The 15,919-nt window shown below is 42.8% G+C and overlaps 2 protein-coding genes across 2 annotated transcripts; both read left to right on the forward strand.

The window, feature by feature from the left end:
• The first annotated feature begins 5,003 nt into the window (after positions 1 to 5,003).
• On the forward strand, positions 5,004 to 9,556 carry tor3a (torsin family 3, member A). Its single transcript, XM_082524597.1, has 6 exons — positions 5,004 to 5,631; positions 5,796 to 5,918; positions 6,202 to 6,467; positions 7,194 to 7,369; positions 7,757 to 7,881; positions 8,416 to 9,556. Exons 1-6 carry the CDS (start codon positions 5,466 to 5,468, stop codon positions 8,661 to 8,663), a joined length of 1,104 nt encoding a protein of 367 aa, XP_082380723.1. The 5' UTR covers positions 5,004 to 5,465; the 3' UTR covers positions 8,664 to 9,556.
• A 1,239-nt stretch (positions 9,557 to 10,795) lies between these two features.
• calr (calreticulin) lies at positions 10,796 to 15,083 on the forward strand. Its single transcript, XM_082523049.1, has 9 exons — positions 10,796 to 11,080; positions 11,662 to 11,763; positions 12,012 to 12,215; positions 12,329 to 12,423; positions 12,556 to 12,765; positions 12,907 to 13,020; positions 13,209 to 13,352; positions 13,578 to 13,670; positions 13,800 to 15,083. The coding sequence occupies exons 1-9, from the start codon at positions 10,987 to 10,989 to the stop codon at positions 14,022 to 14,024; spliced, it is 1,281 nt and encodes a 426-aa protein (XP_082379175.1). The 5' UTR covers positions 10,796 to 10,986; the 3' UTR covers positions 14,025 to 15,083.
• The last annotated feature ends 836 nt before the right edge of the window (positions 15,084 to 15,919 follow it).

Consider the following 15,919-nt stretch of genomic DNA (forward strand, 5'->3'; position numbering starts at 1 on the left):
GTCTTGGTTACAGGTATGGTATGCAGAACCAACAGAATGTTAAATGCTAAACATTCAGAGAAGTTAGTCTCTCTCAATATTCATTATCAGATAGGAGTGAGATGGGTTCAAGGCAGGGGGTGATGCTGCTCTCAGCCCCTTCTTGTTTACGGTGGTGGTGGACAGGTTGACAGATGAGGCCAGGCAGGAGTCTCAAGGACTCTCATGTTCACAGACACTGTGATCTGTAGTGAGAGTAGGCAGCAGGTGGAGGTGAGCCTGGAGAAGTAGAGGCATGGATGAGTTTAAATACCTGGGGTCAACCATCCAAAGCAACAAACAACAGAGGTGAAGAAGAGAGTGCATTCAGGGTGGAGTGGGTAGAGGCGAGTATCAGGGGTGATTTGTGACAGAAAGGGAAGGTTTACAAGCTACTAGTGAGACCTGTGATGATGGAGACGGTAGCACAGGAGGTGGAGTGGAAGGTAGTGGAGTTAAAGATAGTGTTGAGGTTGAACAGTTGAACCTGAGCTGGTTTGGACCTGTGCAGACCTGTGCGGAGGAACCGTGGATACACGACAGATGTTGAATGTGGAGCTAGCTCCATCCATTCCCTGTGAAGGTGGAAATGCAGATGCAGGTGGTTGGTGTGACAGAAGAGGAGAGAAGTCCTAAAGGGAGCAGCTGAACAATTACAAATGAATCAAAGCAGAGTTTTTTCAGGGCACAAGTATTCAGTTAAAATACAAAAACATGTCGCACACGTTGCGCGTTCACAGACCGACTCGTCCAGCAGGGGCGCTGCTCAGCCAGCCATGTTTTTCCCATCAGGCTGTGCGGTAGCTTCTATAAAAGCGCCTCGCGCCCGCTTCTCTGCCTCATTCCTCGGACGACTTACTGGTGAGTTGGTTGGGGTTTTTCAGCTTTAGTGTTTGTCTCGTGGTTTTTGACTTTATTGTACGCCCGCAGTAATAACTGTTAACCTATCATGTAGGTAACGTTGTACTCGGTGGCATTTTTAAGTGGAAGCTCTTTAGAGCTAATAAGCGTTAGCCTAGCAGGCCTCATCCACGTGCAACAGATCGCGTGTTGGCCTGCGGATCGTTAGCTCCTGTTTTAAAAGCAGCCTCGGTGCAGTTTAGTCCCGCTTACATATGATGACATAATGTTGCTAGGGACATCTGAGTCGATGTGAAGTAAAGGCAACATTCCTGACAAGACGGGGCAAAGGCTGTGAGAAACTGTGGGCCGGTTAGCTTAGCTGCACGGCTCCTGCTGCTGGCCACGCAGCGTATTTAGTGGGTGTATATAACTTTGTGTTAAGTTATGAGGATTTTAATTAAAAATGTTAACCTTCCTGTCGTGTTTGGGTTAAATCTGACAGATTAACAACTTAAAACACTCAAAAATACAGACGGCTCTTCAAAGATGAAGGATCACGATGCTCATCCTGACTTCTCAAAATCAGCAGATGCTTGATGGTAAGGAATTCTGCTTTAAACCCTGAATTTTTAGTTATTTTTTTATTTTGTTTCCCTAAATGGACGTCGGTGATGATTTAAAGTGTAAGAGTAGTGGACAGAAGTGATTTCTGAGCATTTTCTACACTGAGACTTCCATATATAGTTTTTCCTTTGAGTTTCTTGCTTTTCCCATTCATTGTAATAGTCCTAACAAGAGTGTTTCTACAGGTGCTGTGAAAGCCCAGAGATGTGACTGGTCTGTAGGGGACTGAGGAGGTGAGGATGAGTGTTTGCAGAGGAAACTTGTGCTTCTCTAAGGTGTTCGCTGTGGAGAGACTACACTTGCTCTTAAATCAAACTATAATGATAAAGTTCCTAAAGCTGAAATTGAAGGTGCCTTTTTAATTGCTTGGGTGCGGGGCCATATTTACAAATATTTCAAACCTAAGTATTAATAACCCCAGTGTGCCTTTGCATGGATAAACTAATATTTGCATGTAAAACTAATGGGGATATTACTGCTTTCATTTGACTGGCAAAGTGTGATTTGTACACAATGTACAACAAATGAACAGGAAATCTATTTTAAATGAAAATGTTAAATATTTGGCCACAACACTGACTTGTAACGCTGTTCCTGGAGTCCTGATCCACACGTGTAGTTTTCTCTGCTAACACCTCAGGGAAGCATCAGTCTTTGCCATAAATTTGTGCTCCTGTGATGACACTTATTTGCTACTCTTGAGAAGATGTGATGATACTCCAACCACCAAGTTGTATTATCTGAGGCACTACTTACTCCCAACCTGTGAGCTTAAAAGTTTATATCATTTTAATCACTTTATTTTTACCCACAGGTGTCCTCAGGTCCGAGTCCTATCGCTAACAGGTAATGGATGTAAATTCTTGATCATGTGTTACCATAAGAAACTGTTAATGATGACTTTTGTTTTTAAAACGATGGGAATCTCTCTGAAAAAGAGTGAAAGAGGACTTTTTTCTGATGCAGTTAAAACTATATTACATACATGAATGTTAAAATTTGGACTCTTCAACGATGCGTCTCTCGTGCTTTGCAGACGGTCCTGATGTTGGATCCAGATGTGCATTCTTGGATCAGCTGCAGGTAGGTTTTTTCTTTGAGGAGCCGGCCTGTAAAAATAACTGTTTCGATGCAATGATGAGTGCATAGTTCAGCAGATTAAACTGTGAAGAATTACTGTTGTCTTTCGCTCCTAGCTGATGTGTCGGCCTCTGCAACCTTTGAGGGTCACTGGGTTTGAGTTCTTTCTAAACTTAAATATTTAATTTTTTTTTTTTTTCAGGAGTCCCACAAAAGGCAAAGTGGAGGTGAGTTGAAATCCTGCTCTACGTTTCTTTTAATGAAGCTCGATGCAGTGATGAGTGCATAGTTCAACAGATTAAACTATGAAGAATAACTATCGTCTTTCGCTCCTAGCTGAGCATCAACTTATGTAGTCCCACAATCACTGATGTGTTTAAAACAAAGTGATAATCTAGTTCTTTCTCTTCAGATGTGAACACCTTGCTGTCTGACTCGTTGCTGCTCTGCTGGTAAGCATTAAATCTCAAACACTGCAGCGGGGATGTCACAGTACCACAAACCTGATGCTCTGCACCAATAGAACTACACATGTCAATACAGTTGATGGACAAAATGACCATTCACACAGATAATTTATCTCAAATAACACTTTTAACAAGGCACAGACTAAATTGCATAGTGTGGTAATTACACATTTATAGACTTGTTATACAAAAGGATAAGCATGACTAGAATTACCACAGCAAACCATTTAACCTATGAAATAACAGCCGTCTCAATGGTAACATCATCAGGATGATGCCTTGAATTAAAACTTGCTCAGCTTTAAGTCTTTGAAGTTTAAGTGCTTTGTTAACTTGTGGTGCTTGGACTGTATGAAACTGCATCATTCTTTGATCGCTTACTCCACCTAAAAAGTGTAAAGTACATCATTCATAGCAAAATACGAACTCTGCCATATGAGTTTAAGCGGAGCTATTATGGCGGCTGCATAAATGGTCCTTTTCCACAGGTAGTGTTTCCTGTGCTGTTGGATTTCCTCTAATATGTAAGAATGTATCTAGAAATATGGCAGCTTAGTACATACACTGCCTGCAGTACCAAAGAAAAGCACGTGATCTCCGATTTTTTTTTATTTTTTTATTTATTTATTTTTTTGGTATCAAATGTTAGCGTTAGGTATCATTTCTGGTGACATCCCTGCACAGCAGCTAACAGCTTTCAGATGTGATGAGTTTGAATCAGGTCGCTGATCCAGTTGAGGATAATTTGTAACAGACTCTGATCTGGATTTTTAATGTTGGGGGGAAAAAAAGTGAGCATGGTTCTGTAAATTTACCCGAAACTTAATTTGTTTTTACAGAACGAGCGGGCTCGCGACTCATCACCATTCAGAAGATGATTAAACACTCATGGTGAGTATGAAATCGTATCATTTTTAGCTCCTCAGACCCAGAATGGGCCCCGTGCTGTTGAGGTTTATAGAGCTGGGTCTGAAGGAGCCACTTGCATATTTTCTGGGATCACTTTCTTGCAGTAAAGATCATTTGATCCTTGTAGTCTGGCCTGTGTGATGACAAAGTACAGACTGACTTTAAACCATGGAGTCTGTTTATTAGCTCTAGCTGACCAGGTCAGCGTTGACTCCTTCATCTTTGCAGTTGATGTGCATGTTTGACTGATGCTCTCATATCTTCAGGTTGTTCTGTGTGAGGGATGGAGACCCAGTGTGGACCACACCAGAGTGACTGAGGTGAGAAAACTGACTTAAAAGTGCACGATGGTCATAAGGGGTTCAGTGATGTTACAACAAATGTCTGACCTGAACACTCATGTGGACAGTCTGTCACTGAGCAACCCAGTGAATAAAATATGAATCAGCCAGTCGCTGACTTGTAATAAGGTTTTTCATTCTTCTTTTTCAGATGGGGAAAAGTTCAAGTTCTTTACCTGGTGAGTGTTTTTGTCCAGTCCTGAATCACAATTATTTAAGGTGGCCACAAGACTAGTGATGATCTGATTTTGCCAGATGACTTAAGCTGATTATAACCCTTACCGTTCCATTTTTTTCTGAGGTCATGTGGTCATTAACTGCTAGTTAACTCTTCTGTTAGTAGTCTGTACTTGTATTTTAATGATTTCTTCTCTACACAGGTGTGAAGCCTCAGACACTGAAGCACAATCAAGCACAAGTCTGTCACTTCATAATAAATCTAAATGGTGCTGTTTCCTCAAAAGCTGGAAAGTGATGTTGACAGATTTTCACCTGCAGGAATCGGTGTTCAGACCCTGCTCGTCCTATTACGTGTGGATTGTGACCTGATCCTGTTGACTTCAATTTGTAACAATAAAATATTTGTTATTGACTCATTTGTGTGCATCTGTTTTTCTCCTCCCTTTCTCGATGGGTGACGTGTATGAGCGCCAAATGAACTGATCTTATATTACTAAACCAGTTGTGCAAACAGTGGAGTAGTAAAGTCTAATGACACAACTATGAAAAGTAAATAAGATTGAGAACAAGTGTACGACTTTTCGACGGAAGTGACGTTATGTAATGGAAAGGAGTTCGATTTGGTCACTTGCTGACCTCCCAAAGGCGGGAATATCTAGCTGGCGTTGCTGACCGTGGGTTGTTTGTGGATACGCAAGCCTCTTACCTCGGTAGCGTGACATTTGCCGTATGGCGTTGCAGTACAGGCTTCGCTCCCATTTAAAATGGCTCCAATCAAATTTGACGTGAGCAGTAGGGAATGGGGTAGTAACCGCCCGCCCGCGGCAAACCGCACAACAAGCGCCCCTCTTTGGCTTCAGCAGGGAGACGTTGTCGGGGGCGGGGAGGGGTATCCCAGTCAAAGCAGGCCGCCGGTGGACCACCGCGTTCAGATAAATGGGAGAGCAGAAACGGGGCTTCGTGTTCAGTGTCGTTTGGACCGCTTCACGTCAGCCTGTTCGCGATGTCTGCGCGGTGCTTTCTCCTGCTGCTCTGGGCTGTCTCGGCACAGGCCGACTTCTTCCATTTCGATAGCATTAGCAATGTCTCTACTTACTATTTTAATTATATTTATTGCAATATCTGGGAGGGGGAGTGTCAGCCCAATCAGGATGATGCCACCCAGCAAGGTAAGAGATGGTAAAAGAAATTAAAACCATTTTATAACGAAAGCGCTCATTTCGCAAGCTACATCGTGCCTCGTGCGCATTTTGCAATATTTTTATTTTTACGATTCGTTATTACACTGTTATAAACACGGACTTCTCTCGCCCTGCTCTTGTGATGCGAGCAGTTCCTACCAGGGATATCTGGGCAGGGTTTCCTCAGGACTACATGAGCCTGCTGCATCAGTGGTACTGTAGCCTGGGTCAGTGCTGCGAGTCCGGAGACTGCAGGATAACCAACAACATCACAGGTATCGCACTGCTGCTCTGTGGCTGCCCGCTTTGCCCCAAGCGTGTGTTGGTCGTTTCCCCTCATTATTCTTTGTAATCGTCTGTTTGTGAATTCACCCAACACTGCACACAGTTACTCATCATCTGATAAGGGCTTTAGCTTCAGTGCCTGATGCAGCCCTTTAACAACTTTACGTTTTATTGGCTATATCACATATTTTAAAAGTAGACATTTTAACACAGAGCACTTTATTCATATTTGCCGGTGCCTTTAAAATCAAAAATCTATGGTCTCATGTGCAGGTCTAGCAAGAGACCTTCAGACGAAGCTCCACGGGCAACATCTGGCTCAGTCCGTGGTTCTGAAAGCCATCCAGGGTTTCATCAACAACCCCGAGTCCAACAAGCCCCTGACGCTCTCCTTCCACGGCTGGTCCGGCACAGGCAAGAACTTTGTGGCCCGGATCATTGCTGATAACTTGTACCGGGACGGGGTGAAGAGCGAGTGTGTCCGTTTGTTCATCGCCCCGTTCCACTTCCCGCACGCCAGGCTGGTGGACACGTACAAGGTGAGCCCATTTGGCACAGCGATGGCCGTCCTGTGCCAGGAACATGTACCTGTGTTCTCTGGACGCTGCTTTGCTTACATAGATATTTATTCTGTGTTGTAATTCATCATAAGAGTGATAGCAGTCATGGTTTGGACAGATGCTTTAAGTCAACACTGATGCTGCGACACAAATACTCAGAGAAATGGATGTTTGGAACCTGGCGTTTGTCCAACCGGGTCAGAGGTGCCAGCTCAGTCTCATTTGAGCGCATTTTTTCACAGTCACTGCAGCTGATTTCAAAATTGTGTTTACATAGCATTAATACATGGTGCATAGTACAGAGCTATCCAAATATAAATAGGTAATACAGTTCACGGGATAACCTCTACCCTCATGCCCTCAAGTCTGCAAAGTGTGCAAATGTGGACTTTAACGTGTCTACGTGTTGTAGTACAGCCTCCCACTGAACCTCTGTGGCATATAACAGGGCTAATTCTTTTAAAGAACTTTTACCAACAATGGCACATTTATATATTCGTTTAAAAAGATTAAAACATTCTAGATAAATGTCGGCTGTTGGTTTAAGTTATCTCAGTTTGTAATATTTTATGCCCAGTTTAGTATCTTTATATATCAAGCTTGAAAGGAAATAATAATCAGCTTTTGTCAGATCTGAAATGTTATAAAATGATAATAATGTTTGACTTATGTTTTTTGTTTGTTTGTTTTTTGCCTGAAATCCAGGGTCAGCTGAGAGAAGCAATTCGAGACATGGTGCTGCGCTGCCCTCAGACTCTGTTCATCTTCGATGAGGCTGAAAAGCTTCATCCGGGCCTCATCGACGCAATCAAGCCCTTCATGGATCACTATGACAACGTAGATGGGGTCAGCTACCGCAGGGCCATCTTCCTCTTCCTCAGGTTAGCTGACTGTTTCAGGCACAGTTTGATGAAGCTGTAAAGCTCTCTGTGCACTTCCTGTCCAGATAGCCTGGCAGCTCATCAGTGGTGAAGGATGGAGCTCCTTCTGTCGCCTTCTGTATGGATTTTTCATGTTTTCAATTCCTCAAGTCAGATTTGTCCTGACTAACAGTCTGTTCAGTCAAAAATAGAAAAAGCCGTTTTTCACTCAACAGTTATGGTTCAGAGATGTGAGTGAATTACTGGCCATCTTTGAACTGTGATCATTTATCTAAGAGCAACTTGTATTAAAGAAACTTTGCTGCCAAACCAGAAAGAATCGAGTCTCCCTGAGAAGCTCAGCAGCTGTAGACATATAATGTTGTGTTTTTGCTGTTGTCACTGCAGTAACATTGGTGGTGCAACAATCAACGACGTGGCGCTGGACTTCTGGCACTCTGGCCAGAATCGAGAGGACATCGGTATGGAAGACCTGGAGCATCGGCTGCGAGCTGAGACTATGGAGTCTCAAGGTGAGCAGTAAAGTTTTTGTAAAGGTTGCCTGGTGGGTTTTCTTAAGCTTTGAGCCTTTTTTTAAGCCATTAAGTTACTCGGGTGTTCTGGTTGCTCAGTGGCTTGAAATTATTTGCTGAAAGCCGCTAAAGTAATATAAAAACAGCTTAGACCAGCATAGTGTTACCCATGGGTTAGTGAGGTCCTATTGTGAAGCCTCATCTTTGAATCTGGTACTCATGAGTGAGGGGTGGATTTTGTACACTTACTGGTTAACAACTTCATTACTCACGTGGTTAATCACATGTTAAAACATACCATGTTTATGTTTCTGGTTACAAAATTAGCAGGAAAGTGATGACCGAGGTCACAGACCACCTCAGGAATTGCCCCCCTGCTGACCAAAGAATCAGTACACTGGCTTTATTTTTCATACCTGGAAGAAAACTGCATGAATGCCATCTTTTATATACAGCGTATGATAAAAAAGAACCAAAACACATTGTTAAAACGTTAAATATGTTTCTATTTCCTGTTTTGTTTTAATATCCCAGGTGGCTTTGCTCAGAGTGAGCTGATGTCTGGTCACCTGATTGACTTCTTTGTGCCCTTTCTGCCCCTGGAGTACCGTCACATTAAGCTCTGTGCACGGGACGCATACGCAGCACGAGGTCTGGAAACAGATGAAGCCACGCTGGATGAGGTGGCCAAGGCAATGCTGTATGTTCCCAAAGAGGAGAGACTGTTCTCAGCCCAAGGATGCAAGTCCATACCTCAGAGGATCAACTTCTTTCTTCCCTAGAGCGAGGAGGAAACAGAGAGACGGACCTGGAGGTGTAAGATTGCTTTACCAGCCCATCTGCATACAGAGCCACAGAGATGTGTCTTCTTTGCTCTGCACTGCATACTTCCCCCTCCCCCCACAGATGCAACATGTGTCTGTCCAGGTCCCGTCACAGAAGGCCAGACATCAGGGCAGATCCAGGGTTAGAGGGCAGAGCAGCGTGACCCAGCCTGCAGAGATGGGCAGCGTCACAGGAAGTGTGGCTGCTCTTCTTCACCTGCCTGGTTTGAATCCTGTCAAGACGAAGGGGTGAAGAAGATGGTGTCTGTGCAGAGTGTGGCGCAGAGGGAGACTTTTTTTTCCTTTTCACTATTTATATCTAATCCCCTCGGCCAAAGTCTGACTCGCACTGTTGTTTGTGTTCATATGAGTTTGTAATTCATGTGTTACTAGTGGCATGTCAAACATTGTGCTTATATCAGCACAGATTATTTATTAATATCATTTGTGCCATATTTGAACATTTTACTGGACCAGATTAGTTTCGTGGAGTACTCTAAATGTGCACTTATTTTATTTTGTTAGATTTTTTTTATTCTTTTTAAAATGAACGTGCAAGGACCAGTGGTGATGGAAGTGTTACTTGAAGCTCTTACTGTGAAGGACTTTGTCTCTAAAGCATTGGACCTCTGGAAACTCACCCTTTTACATACTTGTGTTTTATAAAAACATTTTATAGGTTTTACTGTACTGTTACTTAATATACAGTTGTTACTTAGTGGTGTGCTTTACTCTTTTGTTGGTATAATTCATCTATCATCAACACAGTCTGCTTCAAAGCTGAGGGTCACATCACAATAAGAACACAGAGAGAACCTGTCAGACACGGTTTAAAGAAATAAAAACCTGGTAAACAACAATCGTCATCGATTTCAGTGATTTGACTCCACATTAATGTTCGAATTTGAATATGGCAGGCAGGGCAGCACCTGGGACCCAGTCGAGAAAACTACCTTAGAGGGCCCTCCTCTATGTTACACTGGGTACTTATATTGACAGGATTACAGTAAAGTGGACTAGAGGAAAGCCTGTATTTTTATGCTTTATACATTTTTATTACATTTTCAGTTGTGCAAATATTGACACAGTAATTTTACACTCTACAATGTTTTGATAGATGCTGGGAACTAAATTACTTGTTCTTGCTCCCTATGAACGTGTTGACTTTGCTGAATGCAAGGCCCGAGAGATGAAGTTTGTTTAAAGGTTTGAAACATTGGTACCAGTCATATGTTCAAAATAAGCACTCGTCAGTATGTGAGTGTGTGATATATGTAGAAAACAAATTGTTGAATGAGGAATTCTATAAATCAGTGTGCTTGTTATAAGCTTGCCCATCGAGTAAGTCTGCGAGGACCTGTGGCTTTTTGTAGCTTGCACATATTACAGGTGTCTTTATGTTACGTTAGCAAGGCTGAATCTATTTTGGGCTTGTGTGTGTGTTTGTAGGCTTTAAGTAAATTTGTCCGCTGACCCAACCCCCGACTGCGGTTGTTATCCGTGGTGCTGGTTACAAGCTGCACTGATGCCATTGATATGTCTTATTATTGCTATATGCTATGCTGTGTTTGTTCTGGTACAATGTGGAGGTAAGGACACCCCCCCCCCCCCCCAAAAGATCTGCCCTGGGACCTATTACAGAGTTGTTACGCCTGTGATGTATATTTCTGTGGAATCTCCTGTGTTTAGTTTAGTTTACATAAGGCAAGAAAATCACGCCTGAGGTGATATAGATATGCTGCACGAGATCAGGCGTGAAAACATTTGTTAAGAATGTAAAAAATTATTTATTTTTATAGAAAATTATTTTTTTCCTACCGATTCGAATTATTTCATTTATTTTTTTAGATGTATATTTATATGTAGTTCACGTTGTTTAGCTTTAGTTATACTCGTGTTGTTACTGATATTGCATTTTCCCCTTGCATGTGATTCACCCACGGCGCATCATCCTTCCTTTGGGCGTGTATCAGGCAAACGCGTGGTCTGCTCCCATTGGCTGCAGAAAGTATTCGTCCGGATTCTCTGTCCTCTGATTGGCTTTAAGCGGTAGCGCTTCCTTATTGAGGTTAGCAACCGTCGTCCAATCAGATTCAGACATCTGTTCCGAGGCGAGAGGAGAGAAGCGGCAGCGTCTCGGTGGCTCTCACTGTAGCATCACTGTATGGGGATACCGCACTGACAGACAACGCTGCTTCGCCTTATTTAGAGAAAATCTTTCTACACGGGCATTTTTATTTGTAATTGGTTCGTTTTTGACCGGCTGCTTCAGCTCGTCGCCATGACAGCACTGTGCCTGCTTTTGATGGCCGTGTCGGCTGCATCTGTACTGGCTGAGTCCACAGTTTATTTCCGCGAGCAATTTGAAGACGGCGGTGAGCGCTTTCACACAACATTACACAGATAGGATTGAAGTGCTTGCTTTTCTTTGTTGCTGCTGTACATGCTTGAGATGCTGTGGTGCTGACTGAGATGGATGATGGCTATTTTTCATGTCCGCATATCGGCGTGGATTGTTACGGTTATTTCTCATGATTTTACCGCAATTTGTGGAATACATCGTCAGCTGATTAGTCTAGAAGACCAACCGATCACTCATCCATTCATTGATTTATTCATATTCCCTGCTTTATGTTTCCCAGCCCTCAAAGCTATTATCACACCCCGTCTGCCTCCCCCCTCCCCCCACTGCTGCACATCTCTCCCCTGGTCATTCACTGCTACCCTCCTTCTCCCAGCTGTCCTGTTCTTTCATCTGTGAAGGCGGTCACAAAATCCCGCAGTATGCCCCCCACCCACACACACACACACACACACACACACACACACACACACACACACACACACACACACACACACACACACACACACTCTGTATCGAAGGCTGGATTAACAGAGTTTTGTGAGTCTTGTCTTGGTGATTGCTGGGCAGCTGACTCTGAACCTGTTTGTGCAGATGCCTGGATGAGTCGCTGGGTGGAATCCAAGCACAAGTCCGATTATGGGAAGTTTGTCCTGACTGCTGGGAAATTCTACGGTGATGAAGAGAAAGACAAAGGTAAGCAGGAAGGCGCTGATATGTGTTGCATAATTACACTGTACTACCCTGTCAGACACCTGCTGTCAGAGGCGCGTGTTTGCTTCCTCGTGGAGCTCTGCCTGTATCAACACGGCTGTCTTCCTCCTCTCTGTTCTTCAACTTGAGAACAGAGCATCAAATTAACCCGTACTGTTTCATTAAGACAGAACAGGAGTACTCGCTGGTTTAGCTTGATCTTCCCTGCAGTAACACCGTTATTTCTGCAGGTCTGCAGACGAGCCAGGATGCCCGTTTTTATGCACTGTCAGCCCGTTTTGATGACTTCAGCAACAAGGGCCAGCCTTTAGTCATACAGTTCTCCGTGAAACACGAGCAGAGCATCGACTGTGGCGGAGGCTACATTAAACTGTTTCCCTCCGAGCTCAACCAGGAGGACATGCATGGAGACTCTGTCTACAACATCATGTTTGGTAAGTGGACCAAAGGATGGTGTGTTAAATGGTATTGCTTTTGTTGGATAAACAGAGCAGTGTTTGCTACACACAGACATTCACTGTCACTTTGTATTTGTGGGCTCGTTCAGGTCCTGATATTTGCGGCCCTGGCACAAAGAAAGTTCACGTGATCTTCAACTACAAAGGCAAGAACCACCTGATCAACAAGGACATCCGGTGCAAGGTGACGCATGGGAAAGCTACTTCTAATAAAAAGCACCACAATATAAGGACGCATGAGCTTAAACAATTAAAAATAAACTACATGGTAATATGCTGTTAGTTGCATGTATTGACCTTTTTTTCTGCCCTGCAGGATGATGAGTACACCCACTTGTACACACTGGTCGTCAACCCTGACAACACTTATGAGGTTAAGATTGACAATAAGAAGGTGGAATCTGGCAATCTGGAGGATGACTGGGACTTCCTGCCTCCCAAAAAAATCAAGGACCCCGAGGCCAAAAAGCCAGAGGACTGGGATGACAGGGAGAAGATTCCTGACCCTGACGATAAGAAACCTGAGGTCAGTGTGACCTGGCATTCTTTCAGGGCATCACTTTAATGATAGTACTTGTCTCACGTGTGCAACACTGTTTCAATTTTTTAAAAGTTTTGATAGGTTGATCGTGTTTCAAATGTTTTGTTGTTTTTGTTTTCATTGCAGGACTGGGACAAACCAGAGAACATCCCAGATCCTGATGCCAAGAAGCCCGATGACTGGGATGATGAGATGGATGGAGAGTGGGAGCCACCGATGGTCACGAACCCTGAATACAAGGTGCATATCCAGTGATTCTAACTCTTCATGCAGTCAGTATTTATTCTGTGCTATTTTTCTGAGCTTTGCACATCAGCGAGCTTCCTACAATAGGATTGGAATATTATCCAAAAATATTTACTCTGTTTACACTGTCAGCCGCTTTGTGTTTTAACCCCAGTTTCTCTGTGTGTGTTTGCTGTCCGCAGGGTGAGTGGAAGCCCAGAGAGATTGACAACCCTGCCTACAAGGGCAAGTGGATCCACCCTGAGATTGACAACCCCGAGTACACGGCCGATTCTGAGATCTATAAATACGACAGCGTCGGGGTGATTGGGCTCGACTTGTGGCAGGTAAGCTGGATGTGTATTTACATCTTAATGCATAATGAAATTTATTGAAATATTTTAAAACTATTTACACTGATCCAGCAATTTGGTTACTTGCTCTGTATTGTGTGAGCTGCTGGGAAAACTATGCATGTTTTCCCAGGAAGAAACTCTTTGAGTTTGTGATTGTGCTTGTTTTCTTTAAAGATTTGATAACAAAATATGCGTTGCCCTTGTGTCTGGCTGCAGGTCAAGTCTGGGACTATCTTTGACAACTTTCTAATCACAAACGATCCAAACCTGGCAGAGGAAGTTGGCAACGACACATGGGGCAAAACTAAGGTATGCTCGTTTTAGCCCTGTACCCTGTAATCCTAATTCTAATTTCACGTCAGTGTCAACACTAATAAAAAGGAATGAGCTTTTCATATAGGTTGATATATTTATTTGCATTGTTCGCATTTTCTCCAGGATGCTGAGAAGAAGATGAAGGAAAGCCAAGAGGAAGACGAGAGAAAGAAGCGCGAGGATGAGAACAAGAAGAGGAGAGAAGAGGCAAAGGAGGAGGATGAGGAGGAAGAAGAGAAGGAGGAGGAGGACGAAGAGGAGGAGGAAGGGGAAGAGCACGAGGAAGAGGAGGAGGAGGAAGAAGAGGAGGAGGAAGGCACAGACTCTAACCTCAAGGATGAGTTATAAACTCAAGAACTGCTCAGACTGTGTCAGTGGGCCGTTGGAATAAGGCTGGAGACTGAGACCCTGACGACTGACACCCCGGGGTGGGGGCTGGGTGGGAAGGGCTTTTTCCATTTCTTTGTTTACAAAGCAAGGTGATCGGTCAGAAAAGGGCAATTAAATGTTCTGTTTCTTGTTTCCATGTGCTACTACTACTATTATAATGATGATTATTAAACGAGGACTAGTGATAAGCATAATTAATGTCAAATGAATGTCAAAACCAGACATTTTAACACAAACGTGTGAATTGTCATTTACATTTTACAAAATCTGGGTTGTTATGAAGTGTAATATTGTGATGAGATGAGAAGTTTTATTTGGTATGGAGGTTTTGGTACCAGCAAAACGTTTGGTTTACCTCACGTGTTTTGTTTGCCTTTCATTTTTTATTTTTGTACATTTTTCTTTCTCTCATTCCTGTCGGGCTGGAAGGATTAGATAGGATTTGATGTTGTCATCCAGGTTATTTTGCCTTCTTCTGTTTCCACTATCTGATTCAAACGAGGATTGTTGGCACGGCAACCAGAGTGCAGTAGGACTAACACTACATTTGACAACCTGATCAAAAGTGAAAAAAAGAAAACAAATCAGTCTGCAGTGGGATGGTAACATGAGGTGCTTTAAGATGAAGTCCCTTGCATAGTTTTGTACTGTATAGGTAACACTTTTTCCACTTCAGTGCACATACTATAGTCTCGTGTGTCTAAATAAGCTCTACTCAAACTTAGGATGTACATTAAGACCACCCCAGTAGCAGAACATTTGGGCGTTTGGTACGCACACACTTTAGGTTTCCTCGCCGTTTGTGTATACGTCTCGTTTCCTGATTTTTGATTCCAAGTTTTCTGCACTGCTGTACCCCAACACACTGTCCCAACAGTCTGACAGAGGCTCCTTTTGTAAAAGACATTTTGTACTAATGGTAGTAAATGAAGTGGGGCGATTTTTGTGTTGCTGTGTAAAATAAAAACAAAGGCAGGTGATCTGTCCAATAAAACAGCCAGAAGAAAACAATGAAAAGATCCTTGTGAAATTTTGTGTCTTTTTTTGTGCGTGTGTGTCAACATGTTTTATTTATCTGTTCTCCCTTTTCCCCCGGGTGGGTTTTCTCCAGCTTCCTCCCAGAGTCCAAAGACTCTGAATTAATTTGTTACTGTGTAGGTGATGGCCTGGTTAGCGTAGACCCCTTAATCTTGACCCATGACAACTGGGACAGGCCACAGCAGAAGAACACGGATGGATGAATGTTAATTTGGTTCCCTCATTTGATTTGGATATCTGTTCAAATTTGGCAATCATTTTATTTTTACTGCTCACCGGGCTCATCAAAGGTTGCGCTACAGTTTAAACTCAAGGTTTAAGGTAAACTACAGTTTGCAGTACCTGGGTATACTTCAGCTGCATTTACATTTGAATCTTCTCCTTTCGTCTGTATTTTATTTTCTACTCACAAAGGTTATCAAAGTTAAATAAAACTAGACTAAAAACTAAGACTAGGTGAACAACACTTGTCTTATGAGGCTTTTTGAAATTTTTGCAGGAATTTCAGTCGAATAATGAAATATTCTTTGTATTTAAATGTCGTAGTTCTCTGTCCTCATTGTCATTTTCCTATACTTTGACCGACTTTATCAGCTTGGGCAGTTCTGCTTCCTGTTATTAAACTCAATAGATTGACAGGCAAAATAACAGATGTTAACAGTTCATTTTTTTCATTTTTATTTTTATTTTTCATTTTTTTTTCTATTTTTATTCTACTTTGAAAACGTAAAGTCAGACTTGCAAAATTTGCTGTGTTTCACTAGTGTTCGAACTTAAATAAAAATGTGTTTGGTCGTAGTGGATATTCTATTTAT

The sequence above is a fragment of the Aulonocara stuartgranti genome (assembly GCF_965226115.1).
Source record: "Aulonocara stuartgranti genome assembly, chromosome: 23".
Taxonomy (NCBI): Eukaryota; Metazoa; Chordata; class Actinopteri; order Cichliformes; family Cichlidae; genus Aulonocara; species Aulonocara stuartgranti.